At 38.9% G+C, this 18,106-nt stretch overlaps 1 protein-coding gene across 4 annotated transcripts in view; it reads right to left on the bottom strand.

Moving 5' to 3' along the window:
* The window catches only part of rasgrf2a (Ras protein-specific guanine nucleotide-releasing factor 2a), a 39,101-nt gene that overhangs the window by 1,947 nt on the left and 19,048 nt on the right, over nucleotides 1–18,106 (bottom strand). The window contains exons 13-27 of one of the 4 annotated variants that reach the window (XM_017693709.2): nucleotides 17,964–18,046; nucleotides 16,864–17,112; nucleotides 12,768–12,860; nucleotides 12,020–12,429; nucleotides 8,886–9,011; nucleotides 7,790–7,879; nucleotides 7,511–7,617; nucleotides 6,066–6,178; nucleotides 5,184–5,244; nucleotides 3,464–3,567; nucleotides 2,910–2,994; nucleotides 2,618–2,815; nucleotides 2,372–2,451; nucleotides 2,166–2,283; nucleotides 949–1,017 (exon numbers count right to left, since the gene is read on the bottom strand). In XM_017693709.2, coding sequence (XP_017549198.1) covers nucleotides 949–1,017; nucleotides 2,166–2,283; nucleotides 2,372–2,451; nucleotides 2,618–2,815; nucleotides 2,910–2,994; nucleotides 3,464–3,567; nucleotides 5,184–5,244; nucleotides 6,066–6,178; nucleotides 7,511–7,617; nucleotides 7,790–7,879; nucleotides 8,886–9,011; nucleotides 12,020–12,429; nucleotides 12,768–12,860; nucleotides 16,864–17,112; nucleotides 17,964–18,046 — 1,986 coding nt within the window. Of the gene's footprint in view, nucleotides 1–948; nucleotides 1,018–2,165; nucleotides 2,284–2,371; nucleotides 2,498–2,617; nucleotides 2,816–2,909; nucleotides 2,995–3,463; nucleotides 3,568–5,183; nucleotides 5,245–6,065; nucleotides 6,179–7,510; nucleotides 7,618–7,789; nucleotides 7,880–8,885; nucleotides 9,012–12,019; nucleotides 12,430–12,767; nucleotides 12,861–16,863; nucleotides 17,113–17,963; nucleotides 18,047–18,106 lie in introns of those variants that run through there. The other 3 variants (XM_037547538.1, XM_017693710.2, XM_017693712.2) reach the window with 3 other exon arrangements.

The raw sequence follows: 18,106 nt of genomic DNA, 5'->3' as shown, positions 1-18,106 counted from the left end.
ATCTTCTAAACTTTCTAATCGCCAGGTTCATGATCGATTTCGTGTTCCACCTTCAATTTCACCAAGTAGCGACTGAGACATCAGCGTATTACTAGTGATTTTTATGCGTGTTATGAAGGGAATGACCATAAAACGCTATTACAGTGGTTCTTACAATACAGCGGCTTTTTAACAGAGAAATACATTTATGTGTCTCTTTTCGCAGGGCATTCTGGGAATTTTCTCACAACCCTCCGTTTGTAGTGCACCTCTGAAAAATCTCCGTTTGAAGGGCCCCAACACTTCACCCTACCCCTCCATCTTAACTACAATCGGGACAACCCTACCCCTAGATGTGAACACGCAAAACGGAGGTGTAGGGGCAAGGGGTGAAATGGGATTGGGAGTGTGATTGGAGGATTTTTTCATTTTTACTGCAATAAGCAATGATTCAGTTAATCACCTTTATTTTGGCCAATTTGAATTGCAATTTTATGATGTAAATAGGTAGAGCCAGGTGCTTGACTCATCACAGTAAATAGCCCATCCTTTGATGTAGCACTTTACTTTAATCATGTTATTTGAACAGTTCTTATATAATAATCTAAAATCTCAGTTTGGCCTGTCATTTATATTGCAACTATAGCTAACAGAAATTACTGGAGATATGCTAGTGTATTTCTTGTGTTCAGTTAGCCCACATAGTGTGAACTTTGGTTTAAAAACTGGCTGTAAAGAATTCAGAAATGGAATCAATTCATGATCAATACATCCCTGGTTTACTCATATTAAAGAGTAACATAGATAACTCCACAGCAATACTCACCATTAGCCAAGATTGTAAAAGCAGAATCACAAGTTTTACTGAATAGTTGAAATAAAAGCTCAAACCAGACCAATCCCTTTTGTGAATAAGACTGAAGACCACAGCTCTAACGTCTTTTACTCCCAACTGCTAAACTGAAGTACCTTGGGTTGGTGCTCTATCCTGTAGGGAGCCTGCTGGAACTGCCGTATCTCTCTTATGATGTGAGAAATCTGCAGGACACATCCAAAGAGCACCCAGATAGACAGCTTTTTATTAGTGACACAAGTGTACACAAACATGTGCAGTACAAAAATATGATCTCGATTAAACTTGAAAGTATACACTATGGGTCCAAAAGTTTGTAGACACCTGGTCTTTGCAACAAAAGTTAGTTAACACATAGGCTAGTCGTAGTGTAAGTTCAAGTTTATGCATCAAAAATCATAACTGGCCACACCAAATAAACTATTTTTTATATTGAGCTTAGTAATTATAATTAAAGTATAAACAAAGTAATATTAATACCTAATTCCAATCATGAAGCTCAACAAAACATTAACATGAACAAAACCTAAACATGAAGTACCCACAGCTCCAGTGTTCTCAGCAGTTGCCAAAAAGTCCAAACTTAGGCTGCTGATGGATCAGAACAGACAGACAATGACTATAGATTTATTTTTATTTAATTCAACATGTACACATCATGGTTTTCTGTGCAGGATATTTTTCAATGAAAAATGTCAGCACAAGCTGCCATTGCATTGTTTGCAGTCAGGGTAAAACCACATATTAGATAGATGTTACTAGATGTGACAAAGTTTTGTGGTGCAAATTTAGTTAAAGGATAATGTAAAATTAGTGCTAACTAAGACTTTATAAACAAACTTAAGTACAAATTATACAAAACTAGTGCAACCCAGTCCCGGTGTGCTCCTTTTTTTTCCTAAAAACCAGCAGCCACAACAACCATCTGCATATGTAAAGGAAATCCCTGCACTAGATGTTTGAACATTACCACAAGAGTATTAATGAGCCAAAGTCATCAAAGGAGTTGTTGGATGATTATTTGTGGTTCACCAAAGCCACTTCAACTCATCCTAAAGGTCCTGCTTCGTTGCTTCAGATTACAAAGTCCTGTTGCTATACTGCCCAGTGGTGCGGTTTATCCACTGAGTGTAATGACGTTAGGCTAACATTAGGCTGTGCCAAAGCATCCTATTCTAAAGACGGTGCTTTTTTCATTGGATATTGGCTGTGTCGGCGATCGGTGTACCTTAAAGTAGTTGCATTAACTAAATACAAGGGGTGTCTGGATACTTTTGGACATACAGTGTATATGGGCTTATGTTCTATGTGAAAAAAAAAGATTTAGGCCTACCATTCTCATTTTAGAGAAATTAACAAGCCCTTCCTCTGTGAAGTTGGGTGTACCCTCCTCAATAAATGCCAAGTCTGTTAAGTACATTCCCAGATAGGGTACACATGGTGGATTGCAACTGTGAGCAAAACACATCATGAACATAAAATATCACATCTTTATAGAACTTCTAATGAAAAAGTATTGTGTATAAAATCAAAACTTACTTTTTTAGGGTTTCCCTCAAGTTTTTAAATCTCCCTTCAGATGATACTATCTTCTGCAGTCTGTCCATAAGAGCTTTTGTCTAACAGGGAAAAAGTCCTTTGTCTTAAAAGACCTGTGTTCCATTCCTTTTAGAACAAATCAATTCTCCATGATCCAAATCTAGAAACCACTATGCACAGAATGAGCTTTTCACCAATAGCAATAAGTGCACTACAAGCTTGTAAAAACTGATTGACATGACCCACCTGCTTGCAGACCTTAGCCCAGGTCTTTTTTAGTCTGTAGATGGCACTGCGATTGAGAGCAGAGGTAATCTCCAGCACCCCATTGTAATTGTTGAGGCAGCGACAGATATCGGCCACTGCCAGCCATTTCTCAATCGAGCTGGCCCTGGAGCTCACATCCGTGTGGATCATGATCTGAGAAGCTACCAGGTTACTCATCTAGAAAGTGAAAATGATGATCAATCAAATTAGTTTAAAACTACAGAAGATGACCAGGTTTATGCTATTGTTTTTGTTTCTTATGCTTGCTTACATCATTGAAGTGCTGGCTGGTCTTCATGATGTATGGAGTTTTCTCATTTTTGTCCACTTTCATCCAACCTTGACCAAGAAACTCCCTGTTGAAAGCCACAGGTATACAATGATAGTTAAATTTTTGGGAAGAGTCCATTTATAGTTTTGGTCATCAAGCAGCCATCTAAATTCTTTCAATTGGTGGTGACATACAGACAAACAAATGAAAAATTGTTTTTCAATAGTCAGTAAAGTATCTTATGAAAGCCTGTTTCTGCCACAAAAAAGTAAAACAAAACTTTTGTAAGTTTGTAAGTTTTTAAAATATATTAACTAATATCTCATAATAATGAGAAGGTTTCTCATCACAAGGAGTTACTATCTCACTTATGACTTACTACCTCATTTCAAATGACAAGAGACAAACTCTACCACTATTCTTATGAGACATTAAATCATTAATATGATTTCTAAATGACTTTTTTGGCATATTTTTCCAATTTATTTATTAAGTGGCAGAAACCAGCTTTCACAGTATCAGACTCCAGCAGGATCTACTAAAGATTTACTCACTCATAAGGAATACTTCTGAATACGATGTGATCAAGCAAGGTGATCTGCTCAGCAAGCTCCATGGCAGAGAGGGTCTCAAAACACTCTGTTTTTGGGTATTCAGCCTAGAAGCATACATACAAACAAGAGAAGATCAGAGAGGAGATGCTGGGGAAAATGCCCACTTGTGTTGTACTTAGGTTTAGCATGTACAGGGTGCTCGTGAACCTACATACAGTTATGGGAAAAAATCTGTAAAAGCAGTTAAGTTTTCACAGGACAAAAAAGAAAGTCTTGGAAAGAAGCATCTTGCCCCACTATCAGGACAAGATGCCCCCTACCTTGAATAAGAAGCACCCTGCTGGTGAATGCTGCATCAAAGTTGAACATAATGCATCATTTATGTTACTTGAGTTCCAGTTCTTGCATTTAAAACCATGTGTTATTAAATAAAGTACAATATAAATAGATTTTTTTCAAATTAGAATGCGGTCTCGGTCTCTAATAATTTGTGTTAGGTAATTCACTTTTAATACACTATGACAAAAGACAAGTAACACTAAAATAGAACCTTTTTTTTAGTGCAATAGTTGTTGCATTTCTGATAAAACTCTTAGTAAATTTTAATTTAGAGCAACACTAAAAGAGGCCTTTTATCTGACATCACTGAACTGCTGGCTGGTCTTCATGATGTATGGAGTTTTCTCATTTTTGTCCACTTTCATCCAACCTTGACCAAGAAACTCCCTGTTGAAAGTCACAGGTATACAATGATAGTTCAATTTTTGGGTTCATTTGGGTCCATTTATAGTTTATAGTCATTTATAGTTTTGGTCATCAAGCAGCCACCTAAAATCTTTCAATTGGTGGTGACATACAGACAAGCAAATGAAAAATTGTAAAGAGTCGAGTTACTTTGTAAATTGTAATCGCAAAGCAAAGAAAATCTTGTAAAGAGGCGTCTTGCACCACTATCCTGCCTCGGGTACGAAGCACCCTGCTGGTGAATGCTGCATCAAAGGTGGATTTAACACATCATTTACACACACACACACACACACACACACACACACACACACACACACACACACACACACACACACACACACACACACAATCTAAGCCACTTCTCCCTCAGGGTCGCGGGTGTGCTGGAGCCTATCCCAACGGTCATCAGGCAGAAGGCAGGATACACCCTGGACACATCGCCAGTCCATCACAGGGCTTAATACATCACACACACACACACACACACACACACACACACACACACACACACACACACACACACATACACACAAACATTTTCTGAGCCGCTTCTCCCTCAGGGTCGCGGGGGGCGGGGGTGCTGGAGCCTATCCCAGCAGTCATCAAGCGGAAGACATTCATTGTCTAGAGTAATTACTTGATTGTGAACTGTGACATAGCTTTAAGTATTACACCAGTTACTAGAGTTACCAGGGCTAACAGAGCAGCTCAATGATCAGAAGCGATTATTTGACTGATCTAATATACAGTATAACCAGACAAGTCAAAGATGTGTGTAGGATCTATTGCTCTGATATCTCATCACACTGGGGCTAGGCTTACCAAGATGAAGCAGTGGACAGGTTTTCTGTTCCACAATTCAAGTACAAATCAAATAAACAGAGACTGAATATACTCTCTGCTCATTACTACACCCCTCAATTAGCTTTCAGTGTGAAGAACACATACTCTGATGCTTGACACCAATGCTTACCATTTGGAGAATATCTTCGATTTTAAGCTGGGAGTCATCTTGTTCTTCTTGAGAAAGGGCACTGTAGTAGAAAAGAATAGCAGTGTATTAAACAGACTTCTGTCATTATTCTGTATGGAATAAGCACTACACAACCAATCAGGAGCACAGATCCTCTGTTTGACTGTGCAAAAGATAACACAATATTTCCAACCTTGTGCACTGCAAGCCTTTTTGTAGATTAAAGCTCTAACTTATGACTTATGATCTAGTTATCTTACTTACCTCGCTGCCTTGACTCTTTAAAACTGATTAAAAAATGTAGCTATTTCTGCTGTTGTTGCACTTATTTGGCATGTAAAGAATGTGATCTGTGAGCTGAAAATGAAAAGATTTATATTTACTTTGTCTCAAAAACTACACATACACATAAATAAGAATATAGTTCACACATCATTCATGTTTTATTATTAAATCAAGTTTTATCAATAATAAGTGCCTACAGATTCAACCTGCACTTTGAATGAGCTTGAAGACTCACGCTAAAAAGTCACAGAACAACAAGCAATACATGAAGACCGGAGCATTTTTATACAGTGACAGAAACACATTAGTACACAGAGATGGATCACCAACAAGACTTCAATAAGGTTAAAATGCCAATACTTGACTATGTAGAAAAGCCTGAAAAAAGGTAATGTAATATTACTGATATATTAATTGTTTAAGCAAACTGAAGTTTGGCTTATTGATATGCAGACTACAGTCAGTAACTGTACACCTACAAAGTGCACCTATACGAACCTATATATAAAATGAACAATGACTGTAGGAACAAGATAGGCATACTGTGCATATCATCTATGAGTGCATAGGTCTATGGCAAGGGTGAAAAGACCAAACCTTAGAATGTTGGCTGTGGCTTTCCTCTCCTGAGGCAGCAGGTCAGGATCTCTGAGCACCTCCTCCAGCAGAGTGATCACCCCAGTCTTCAGCTCACCATTCATATCAAAGTCCTGTACAGCACACCAACAGACCTAAACTTTACATCATAGCCATTAACCTGAACTTGAATAAGACTGATGGAAGTGAATATTCTCAGCAAACAAATACGTAAACATAATAACATTTCCGTAAACATAATAAATACAGCAGGGTAGCTTTAGCACAGGAATAATGTCTAGAGGAAGACAAGGACCCCCCTCTGGGCTTCATCCCACCAGTCACTTGCTAATAAGTACTGTGTCATGTCCTTCCATGGCCCTGACACGTTCTGACACTAGAGTTCACAGTACAGAACCCTGGGGGCGGGGGGGCGGGGTCTGCTGACATTTCACTTTTGTCAATACCATGCATAGCATAGAGCTGAAAGCAGAGTTAGTCTGACAGTGGCTACCATATGGAGGTGTGGGGCTACTCAATATATGAGCTGAGTATCCCAACAATGAGCCAGGAATTAGCTCATGAATCATGGAATATGGGTAACCATGACTCTTTTATTAAAAAATCAAAAGATTTCTGTGTAACCCTAAATCAATCTTGCTTTAAGAACAAACTTGTTCTTAAAGTAATAATGAGTAATTGATTAATTTGTTGGTTTACATATATTTATAATACAAATTACTATGGTTTTATATTTCTATAACCGCTGTAAACTGGTACAAAATATTTGATGTCCACACACAAGTTTAATTCTACATTATTCTGCCAAGTAATTAAAACAATAAAAGCATTATGTTGCTTGGCAACCACAGTCTGGGCAAAAAAATACTTGCTTGGCATAAGAATTGTTTATTGAGATCATAATTAATTAATAAATTCAATAATTTATGAAATGTTTGGATTTTATTGCCATCAAGGCTGTGCTTTTCTTTAATTTTTAAAAAAACTAAATCCACAGTAAAGTATGCTTTTCATGTATTATTGCTTTAATATATCCCCACTGACTCAAGTGTAACTACTGCAATCCACTGTCATTCAAAACAGGAGGGTTTAGCAAACCATTAAAAACAAATTAATTATTATGTGTTATATTATTATGTGCCCTGCGATGGGCTGGCGACCTGTCCAGGGTGTATTCTGCCTTCCGCCCGATGACTGCTGGGATAGGCTCCAGCACCCCCCCACGACCCTGACGGAGAAGCGGCTTAGAAAATGGATGGATGGATGGATAGATGGATGTGTTATATTACACTGTTGGAATCTGCATTCAGAGCTTAATCTGTTAACTTTCCAAAAAGGAAATGTAATTAACCCTTTTGTTCTCTGTGAGGTGAGCTGGAGCAATCTGTGGACTGTCTTATAAGAAAAAGAACATAAACATGGAGGATGAGGCTGATGCATCAAACCTGTGAGTGCTTTGAAACCCAGTGGCGCAGAACATTGAGAACCCTATTTGTGGCAGCCCTGCGAATGAGGAACTCTTTGTCGTATGATTTCTCCAGGTTGGCGAAACCTGGCAAGAGCAAATAATACAGCAGCTTTAACTTCAGCACACCACATGTATTTATAAAGGTTTCTATGAAAGCCAGCCACCCTTCAAGGCCTTGTCATGTCAGACAATGGCCCAGTGGGGGATGAGTAACGGAGCAGTGGGAAGCTGTCCGAGTGCATCAACAATGTCTGACCTTGCGGGCCGCTGTGTCCAGCTGCGGCTGTGGCAATGGCAAAGGCAGAGGCAGGGGACATGGTGCAGCGTGAATTCTCAGTGGACTGACCTATCAGACCACAGCAGGGGAGAGGGGTGTCATTAAACAGGGGAACTTTCAAAGACCTTCTATAAACACATACACATACATGATTTTAGCTGCATTTACACACGTCAGTGGTTCAATATTATAACTTAGTCTACTAGTCTAACTAAGCTTTGTTCATGTAAACAGCATGCTACGATTTTCATAGTCTGACTAATGTCTTAGTTGATCTAAGCTTCAGGCTAATACTGTCCAGACCATTTAAAGTAGAATTAGACCTGTAAACACTTAGATCACTCCTCTAACTTGGACATAGAAGCTGCTGCAACATTCTGCCCCTTTTTCTGTGTGATGACACCAAAATGAATATAAGTGACAAAAAGTGAAAGAGCTGCTTCTTTGTGGAGTTTAAAAATTTCCAAGACCTCAATCCAATCAAGGATCTGTGGAATATGTTGGGACAAGTCCGATCTGTGACAGCTCCACTTCACACGTTTTATCTGCTAAGGCCTTGGGGTCTTGTAGAGTCCATGCATCAGAGCTGTGGGTCAGAGCAGCTTTTTGTTGCCAACAATCAGACACTTTGCAGCAGGTACAAATGAATCACCCTGCACGATGCCACAGGGGTATAAAACTCCCCATTGGGCTGTGGAGCAACAGAACTACATTCTCTGGAGTGATGGAGCTCCCCTTTGGGATAAGTTGGAGTGGCGTTTCTGATCCAGATCTAATCAGATCTAATCATTTAACATCAGTTCATCTCACTAATGCTCTTGTGGCAGAATGCAATCAAATCCTCATAGCAAATCTGCAACATCAATTGTAAAGCTTTCCCAGGACAGACTGTTACAAAAGGTACTTAATATTATTAATTATTATTAATAAGAATGTTGGATGAGCAGGTGTTTGCAAATTCTTAAATATACAGTGCATAAGGGCCAGGTCGCTAACAGCCAGAGTGATATGTGCAAATGGTTATGGATATCATGCACTGAATGTAAATATTAAGGAGTAATGTTAAATCCCGTACCCCCTGCCTGTCTGTAGCGAAGGTGCCGGGGAGTGGATGGCGAGCGGCATGGGGACATGTCACCCACCTCAACAGAAGTGGGTGTTTCTGGGATGAACTTATCCAATGACACAGACTCTAAGACAGCTGTCAGGACACAAAATATACTGATTAATTTAAATCATCTTCTCTGGTTCTAGGTAACTGAGTATCATGCCATTACAACATATAACAAACACATAGTTTGTGAGCTAAGGAAACTTGACTAAACAAGAATATGTTATATATGTGTCCTCTTGGTGGCAGCAGAGCAAATGGCTTATTTGAGCATACAATGTCCTAAAGGAATATTTCACCCACTAATACTCATTGCTTCACTCATTGCTAACAGGTGATTATAATGATCAGGTAGCAGTTAACATACATTTGTATGCAAAGGGTTATCAAATTACATGTTTTAATGATTTTGTAAGTGAAAATAAGTTAAGACATCCCCTAAAAGGAACAAAGTAATTGGAAAACTTGAAAAAAAAGCATAAAATATAAAATATGCCATAAATGTGCCACATTTTATGTTTGATTTTTTTCCAATAGTTTCCAATAATGAATCAAACAAACAGTAATTGTGCATTTAAATGTGCTGTTGTGTGTTTTCTGTAGAAGATGTGTTCTTAATTTCACTTACAACATCAACAAAAATCCTTTAATCACTCAATGCATCCATCAATTCACCAGTTAAATAAATCAGTTTTCACCAATTCACTACAAAAATACAGGAACTTCACCAGGGAGACACAGGGTGAGTTTTAGCTAAGGTGACTGATGAAAAACACACTGTACAGCTCTTGTTTTAGCCACACCCACTGCTAACAGGTATAAAATCAAAAACATAGCCAGACGAACGCTATCAGTAGAACGGGTCAAACTGAAGAGCTCAGTGACTTTAAATGTATCGCTGTCCCTGGAATGATGTAACATGCTTTACTATCTAGCAGTCTGATGAAAAATCTGGGTTTGATGTACAGCTGCACAATATTGACATAAAATGCAATGTTCAATAAAGCTGATATGAGAAGCAATGATGATATGAGAAGCGATAAATTACTATTAAAATAATGTGTCTCTGGCTGGATGTGAGTTCAGCCTTTTTTTTGGAATGTGTAAACAGAAATCTTACTAACCTCTCTTTAAACTCCTCTTTAAAGAAACAGCAAAATACAAAATACACTTTTCCGTAAAATAATAAGAAATGAAATACTAAAAACTACCTAAATCAGAACTGCAAGCACAATATTTCTGCACTGACTGGGCAGCACTGGCTGAGAAACAGTCGGCATTACCTCAACAGCTTTTCTATAAAGGCTACAAAATCAAATAAATATAAATGTATGTATTTATTCTTTAATATAACCACACAAGAACAAACACTTCTTCTTGCTTCATTCTTGCACACAATTCTTGCTTCATTTGATTTTTTTGTTAAGTTATTGAGGCGTCAAACATGCTGGGTTGTATTTAGTTCAGAAATATCGTTGTTGTAGTTAAATGTAGTTGGCACTGTGCTCTTAGTGGGTCACAGAACTCTCAGTGGGTCACAGGACTCTGGAGGGGTGTAAAGTAGGAGGGGTGTAAAGTGTGCTGCATGTTTGCCCTCTGTTTTGAGTTAAATTTCCATTAACGTTGAGTTATTGTCTGACATTTTAAGGTCTCAGAGCATACGTTTTGTAGCTGGCCAAATGGTTAAGTTACACGTCTCCCATGTCGGAGAGCAGGGTTCAGTCCAAGTGCAAAGGGGCAGGCATCCAAATTAACGCCCATGGGTTTGTTATTGGATATCCAGCAAGTTCACACAGATATGATGCCACATAGTGTATAATATCTAGACAGTTTTCACAATGTCTTCAACGCCACAATTTATAGTGCAAGCAGAAATACAGGCAATGCACGCAACATACTCACAATATATTGTACAAACATACTGGCATTGTTTACTGCATTAACAATAACGTTACATTGCCCACCACAGGTTTTAGCTAATGTCCATTATCTAATTTAAAAGAATGAGAACATAATAACATAAGAACATTAGTTGTGGTGTAGAACTGCTGCCCTCATTTCCTCTCAATCAGGTAACAGTGAGACCGGAAGGAAGAAGGCCACTCAGACAGCGATTGCCAATCTAAAAAGGGGTCCTCTAGATTTAATTACATGTCATTTTCCTCTCAGGATGCAGGGGTGTACAAGCCTTCACACCATGCTAGCCCCAAGAAGAGACCCTCTCTTCAGCTTAGAAAAAAGCTGTTTTGTAAGGATAAATTCTGTAGCTTGTATATCCCCTCAAAGAGCTGCTCTCCAAGAACACCTTAGACACATTGACAATGACACTTCTCAAGTGAACTATAACATCCACAATACTTTGTTACTTTTTTAGTTTCAATATGCATAGCAGTTCTTAACTTGACAATGTTCAATTTCAGAAGGTTGAAGAGAATACAGTCTGACTAACATATTGGTTTAGTAGAAAATATATAGTTTTAGTAGTTGGAGTAACTAGAGGTGGAGCAATTTTCTTTGCTGCTTTATTTTCTGTTTATTAACTCAGATTTTCTTGGTTTTCAATAGCTCTCTTCATATTTTTTTTAAGTTATAATATATTTTTTAATAATTTTATAATAATTTATAAGTTAATAAGCGGAAAATAAAGCAGCAATGAAATCAATGCTCCACCTGTAGTTGCTCCAACTACTAAAACTATATATTTAAAATGCAAAACAAATGTAATAATGTTGAACAATATTATCATTTATAAGAATTTTTAGCCCTGTAAAATTAGTATTGGTCATAGTATTTTCATATCCCATATGGATTTTATATAAACCTTATCTAACCTAAATACCTGGGATTGCCTGAATGCCAGCCATAATAAAGTGGATAAGCATGTGGAATTGGAACTTTCTGTGTGCTGCCATGTTTTCTGCTTTGTTTTGGGTGTTGATTATGCATAGACAGGCTAGAGTCAGTAATTATATATCTATGAAATGCACCTACATGTTAGGTGTACTTTATAAAATGATCACTGAGCTAAGTAACCTAATAATGATGCCTAACAAATCGTCAACTCAGTGTTTATTGACACAATTCAGGATCAGACTCACCCCGACGAATGCTCCTCCTTAGCTTGCCGCAGAAGGCGTCAATGCGTGGCAGTTCGCCCCCCTCCTCCGGTGTAGTGGGGACCAACTCAGGTGAGCTTGGGCCCCGACTCAAGTCTAGGGGGGCCTTTGTGCATGTGGGTGGAGGGGAGGAGATTACTGGGTTATAGGTGGAGGTTGGACTGCTGGCTGCAGAGGGTGAGGAGGCAGCCGATAAGTCCAAAGCTCCGGCCTTTCCCCCTCCCACGGGGGAGCTGAGCGAGAGCTTGCGGGAGTGCACGGGTGAGGAGGTGCGGGAGGGGATGGAAAGAGGAGGGGGTGAGGAGAACTTGCGTGATAGTCGGGGGGACTTGTTGTTCAGGTGCTCGCTGCCCCAGGGGCCCTGGTTAGTGGCAAAAAAGAGCTCAAGAGACCTGAGGGAAAAGAGATAGAGAGAGAGTGAGGGAGAAAGAGAGAACGAAAGACAGAGATAAAAATAAATGCACAGTGCAGGAACACAATGCATATTCTGAACTGCACTGAAACAAAAAGGGGCAGCATTTTTTCCAATAACAGGTTATAACTTCCAAATCGTGTGCTGGGACATGGTTTATCATTTCTCAACACTCAGAGTGAAATGTATGGTTTTGCTGTGATTGGCTGTGGCACAGATTGCACCACAATTGAGATAAAAGTTTAGATATGCTACAGAAGATACAGGAGGAGAAGAAGTAGGAGGAGAAGGATAGACAGACATGGACAATGTGTTTACTTCGACTGGTCCAGGGCAAGCCTTGTGATCTTCAGGCTGTAGTCGGGACAGATGGAGGAGATGGACAAACGATCAGATGAGTGGTACTGAATCCTGTGAGTGACAGTGACAGTGTAGCAGGGAGGAAGGGCGGAGGGTCTTGGTTAGGGTCCACTGTGTTGAACACATTGCTAATACACTTCTAAAGGACACACATCACTTTACTTTTAATGTAAGTCAATGGAACCAGAATTTGGAGCCAAAATTGGGCTGCCTCTTTTAGTCCATTCATGAAATTTACAGCCAAAACCAAAAAACAACAAGAATATAGATATGAGGTTTTGTTCTGACAGCAGCGATATGTACATCTGGTTTAATTTAAATTAATAAAATTTTATCTTTGTTCATTGCACCATGCACTAGGGCATCACAATGCACAAATTATTTTATTGCAGTGATATGTCTACTTATTGTGATATATCTATATGTAGTTTAAACACAATAGTGAACCCTTGTTAGGCTACAATAAAGAAACAAACAAAAAAACATGGTTCATTTGCTTTTTGCAGCCTTCTGTGTTATCAGTATGAGCATTTTTACATAAATGACTCATTAACCTGGAGGATTCATCAGTGTGGATTAAGTAGTCCTGAGCAGGATTTTTTGAATCCTTTCCATAGAATCCTCAAACAAATGACAAAGAATCATAGGTTGACAACTGAGGATCTACTGGCACATCTTGCACTGTACAACGTCCATGAATCTCTCCATTTTCATCCATAAGAAAAGTAATAAAACAAGGGTGGGTCATAAAACAAAAAGTAAAACTGCTCTTTGATAAAGATGTTCCACTGACCTATTGTAACAAAGTTCTTTTTACAGATTAGAAAGGTCTATTGACAGATGATCAGGGCTGGATCCAAGGAATATTTTCATTTTTAATATTCATTTAAAAATCATCTTGAATATTTGAATATTCTAAAAGAAAAGTAAATCTGAAAATGTGTTTTAGTTTATGTTATTATTATTATTTACAAGTGAAATATTAAATAATACATGGTAAAACACTGCTGATACACTATATGTCCAAAAGTATTCTACCTTCACATGCATATGCAATTGAGTGAGATCCCATTCTTAATCCATAGGGTGTAATATAATGTCGGCCCACCCTTTGCAGCTATAACAGCTTCAACTCTTCTGGGAAGGCTTTCCACAAGGTTTAGGAATGTGTTCATGGGAATTTTTGACCATTCTTCCAGCCATGCATTTGTGAGGTCAGACACTGATGTTGGATGAGAAGTCCTAGCTCGCTCTAATTCATCCCATAGATGTTCTATTGGGTTCAGTTCAGGATGGAATTGTCCAATATCTCTTGGTCTACTGAAGCATTAAGAGTTCCTTTCACTGGAACTAAGGGGCCGAGCTCAGCTCCTGAAAAACAACCCCACACCATAATCCCCCCTCCACCAAACTTTACACTTGGCACAATGCAGTCAGACTAGTACCGTTCTCCTGGCAACTGCCAAACCCAGACTCGTCTATTGGATTGCGAGATGAAGAAGCGTGATTCATCACTCCAGAGAACACATCTACACCACTCTAGAGTCCAGTGGCGGCGCTTTACACCACTGCATTCAACGCTTTGCATTGTGCTTGGTGATGTAAGGCTTGAATGCAGCTGCTCGGCCATGGAAACTCTTTTCATGAAGCTCTCTATGCTGTTCTTGAGCTAATCTGAAGGTCACATTAAGTTTGGAGGTCTGTAGCAACTTTTCTGCAGAAAGTTGGTGACCTCTGCACACTATGCACCTCAGCATCTGCTGACCCCGCTCTGTCATTTTACATGGCCTACCACTTCATGGCTGAGTCGCTGTTGTTCCAAATTGCTTCCACTTTGTTATGATACCACTGACAGTTGACTGTGGAATAATTATCAGTGAGGAAATTTCATGACTGGACTTGTTGCCCAGGTGGCATCCTATCATGGTACCATGCTGGAATTCACTGAATTCACTACAGTTGTGGTCATGGAAGTGACTGGAACACCTGAATTCAGTGATTTAGATGTGTGAATACTTTTGGCAATACAGTGTAAACAATTCGCATAATAGCAAAACTGCTATCTTGAAGTTCTTTCCCAATCTGGCAACCCAGACCTGGTTGCTGAGACTATTTGAAAGTGTTAGTGATGAGCAGTGCAGGAGAGCAGAGAAAACGGTGTCTTTTTAAATGCACTGTCAAAAAAACGAAAGCATTGTGGTACCAAGCCATTCTTTTATGTCTCTCAAAAAAAGCTTTATTCGAGAGTATGTGGTGTTATTAAACACAAGCAGTAACCTGACTACTACCTAGATATCAATGTGGTTTTGACTGGAAAGAACCAACAGAAGCCTAATCATCAATTTACATGCACAATTGTCAACTAAAATTACTACAGGCTTGGCAAATTGCACTGCAGGTGCTAAATACATCTATTTGCAATGATGCTGCCTTATATTTTGCACCCTTGGGAAGAAGGGCTCCAAACTGCATACAGAGTTATGCATACAGAGCATGTGCTGTGTCCCTCATTGAAAAGATGCAGTCATCCATGGACCCTGTAGATACGCTTGTACATTGTATGTAGATGTTATCATGTTTGAATGTGTTCAGTAATTGTTTAGTAAATCCGGGCTTGAGAGCTTGGGTCATGCAACATAATTATCCAAATTAAATCAGTAATAGAGTGCCTAGAAGAGAAGAGTCTGTATTTTGAGCTGGTAGAATGCTGACCTCAGTCCTTCTGTGGTATGAGGTTAAGGCGACCACTGAAGCAAGACATGGCAGAAAAATACATGAACTGAAACAGTTTGATGTAGAGGAACAGTTTAAAATACATCTTACCTGCTGCACAAGACTGATCAGAATCTATAAAAAGGGTTTGGTTGAGGTTATTGCCAGTAAAGGAGGTTTCACTAGTTACTAATTATAAGTGTTCAAACATTTTTCCATTAGTGACTTTTTGTTTACTATTTCAACTATTTGTTGAATAAAGATATGTTTTCTGACATATTATTATCACTCAGATGAAGGTGCCACTGGACGAGCCATCTATATATCAATACAAATTATTCCAAAAATTGACCATTTTTAATTGTGGTTGGTTCAAACGTTGCATACCGGTATAATGAACTGAGATAATAATAGTTTTATTCAACTCAAAAAATATACTGAATGAACAAATGTTTCATTCAAAGTATTTTTGAGTAGAATAAAAGCAGTTAAACTGTTTGTCACCACATGAAGTCAAGAGCGATTTTATTGGCATAAAAAATTTCTTATATCAGTGGGTTTGACGTCCATTTACACATTAATAGTAAATCAGGCCTGTTAAGATTATGCTTGGAAATTGAGGTCAAGAACACCCCCTCCCTGAACACACAGGAAACGAGCTGTGAACAGAACTCACACTGCATTGTCACAGCATGCCATAGGGTGAAAATCAGAATGCCTTAAAGCAGAAGTGTTTAACTCAAATTTCCTGGGGGCCACCAGCCAGGTGGTCTTCTCCAAGTGGGGCAGTTGAAAAAATGCATGTTTTTCAAGTCTGAATTATAACTACTTAACATATAGATTAAGTTAGTTCATTTTTGTTAGCAATTCTACTGTTGTCGAAAACTACTACTATTACTATTACTTCTATTATGACTAGTAGCAGCAGTGGTAGTATAAATATTCTGGGCTAGATTAATAAAACTTAACAGCACTACTACACATGGCATGTTAAATAAGATCACTGTCTGGTGATTAGTGCACTAGTGTCTTTTTAATGCTGCAGTCAGCTGGTAGGTGAAGCAAAACTACCAATCAGATGGAAAAATATTTTGCGGGCCGTATCTAAGGATAAACTGTTAATATGAGATGGGCCATATGAAGGATGTGCAGCAGTTTGAAACCTCTGCATTAAAGTAACATTTCAATCCAAAACTGTTAGTGCTGGATGAAAATAAATAGTGGCCAATCAATTTGCATGAGCATGTCAATGTCATCATGATAACGTGGTGGCCAGTTGCCCTTATTCACAGGTATTCTAGCAATTGTATTCCTTTAATCTGATGATATCATCAGGCCTGACCTGACAGGAATGGAGGTGAAAGGCTTCTTGTAGATATCAGCCAGCTTGTCCATAACCACAGCAGCAGTTGTGAAGATGCGGTAGGTATGCAGGAAGGTGTTGAGGAAGTCAATGGAGAGGAAGCGCAGGTCGGTCAGCCTCTCCAGAAGACGCTCCACGCTGGCGTAGCGGATCTGTGGCACCTTGCAAGAGTTGAGCGTCTTGCTGAAGCAAATATCCACATCGTCTTTGTGGAGACGTATGTCAGACCTGCAGAGTGCATACATTAACCTCATGTTTCATAATTTTGTTTCACTTCAAAGCAATGGTTCCCAAACTTTTTGCAGTCAGGTACACCTTCAAACATTAAACCTCCTGCTGTGTACCCCCTCTCTCTCCCTACACTTAGACAGGCATGCATTGGCACGATGCACGTTAGACATTTAGCCTTATAAAATTACACCCCATTAAAAATTCAAACATGTTTATAATGTGATGACGCGTTACACCAGATATATTGAATAATGTTTTTTATATGTGCACAGTGGTCACACAAGGCCACTCACGTCACTCATGTTTGCTATTCACAGTTAACAGCAAAATACATATTAGAGCACAGGTATGTCATGTACTAGGATGTTATAAATATCCCACTTACTCATCACTCATGGCAGAGTGCAATGCTATCCAGAAATCTGGTATTGGCTTTAGATTAAATAGAATTCAAAGATCAGCTTGTAGCACGTTCACTGAGGATCTCTTGCTCAGCAGTTGGTGAGCGGAGTACAGAGCTGTTTGCATTGTGTGTATCAAGGAAGTACCTGTGTTATTGCACAGCTGGCTGATAGAACAAAATTATGTTTAAATCAAGTGTAAACGTCAATCGTCTGAATTTTTTTCTGTATCAGCAGTGTCCTTTGGCGTACCCCTGGGAGCATACTAGTTTGGGAACCACTGCGTTAAAAACATAATGTTAGTAAGAATGAACACAAGCTGCCATTAACAACAGTGCAACTGAGACTGTGCTAAATGACACCCTTAGCTTTTATGCAGTAGTCATATAAGCATAATATCAAATTAATGTTATTGCAAGTGGATGTCTGTCTTGCTAAGTTTCTTACTTGAGCATGTGAGGCACAGTGACTTTGGAGTTCTCTTCAAATACACTGGTCATCAGGCCATTGCAGCGGATATTGTCGATGCACTTCACAAACAGCCCAGAAAGAGGAAGAAAAACAACGTATATTTAACTGTTTTATATTTC

Source organism: Pygocentrus nattereri, chromosome 18 (assembly GCF_015220715.1).
Source record: "Pygocentrus nattereri isolate fPygNat1 chromosome 18, fPygNat1.pri, whole genome shotgun sequence".
Classification (NCBI taxonomy): domain Eukaryota; kingdom Metazoa; phylum Chordata; class Actinopteri; order Characiformes; family Serrasalmidae; genus Pygocentrus; species Pygocentrus nattereri.
The sequence above is the reverse complement of the archived record's forward strand: the minus strand, read 5'-3'. Positions and strand labels throughout refer to the sequence as shown.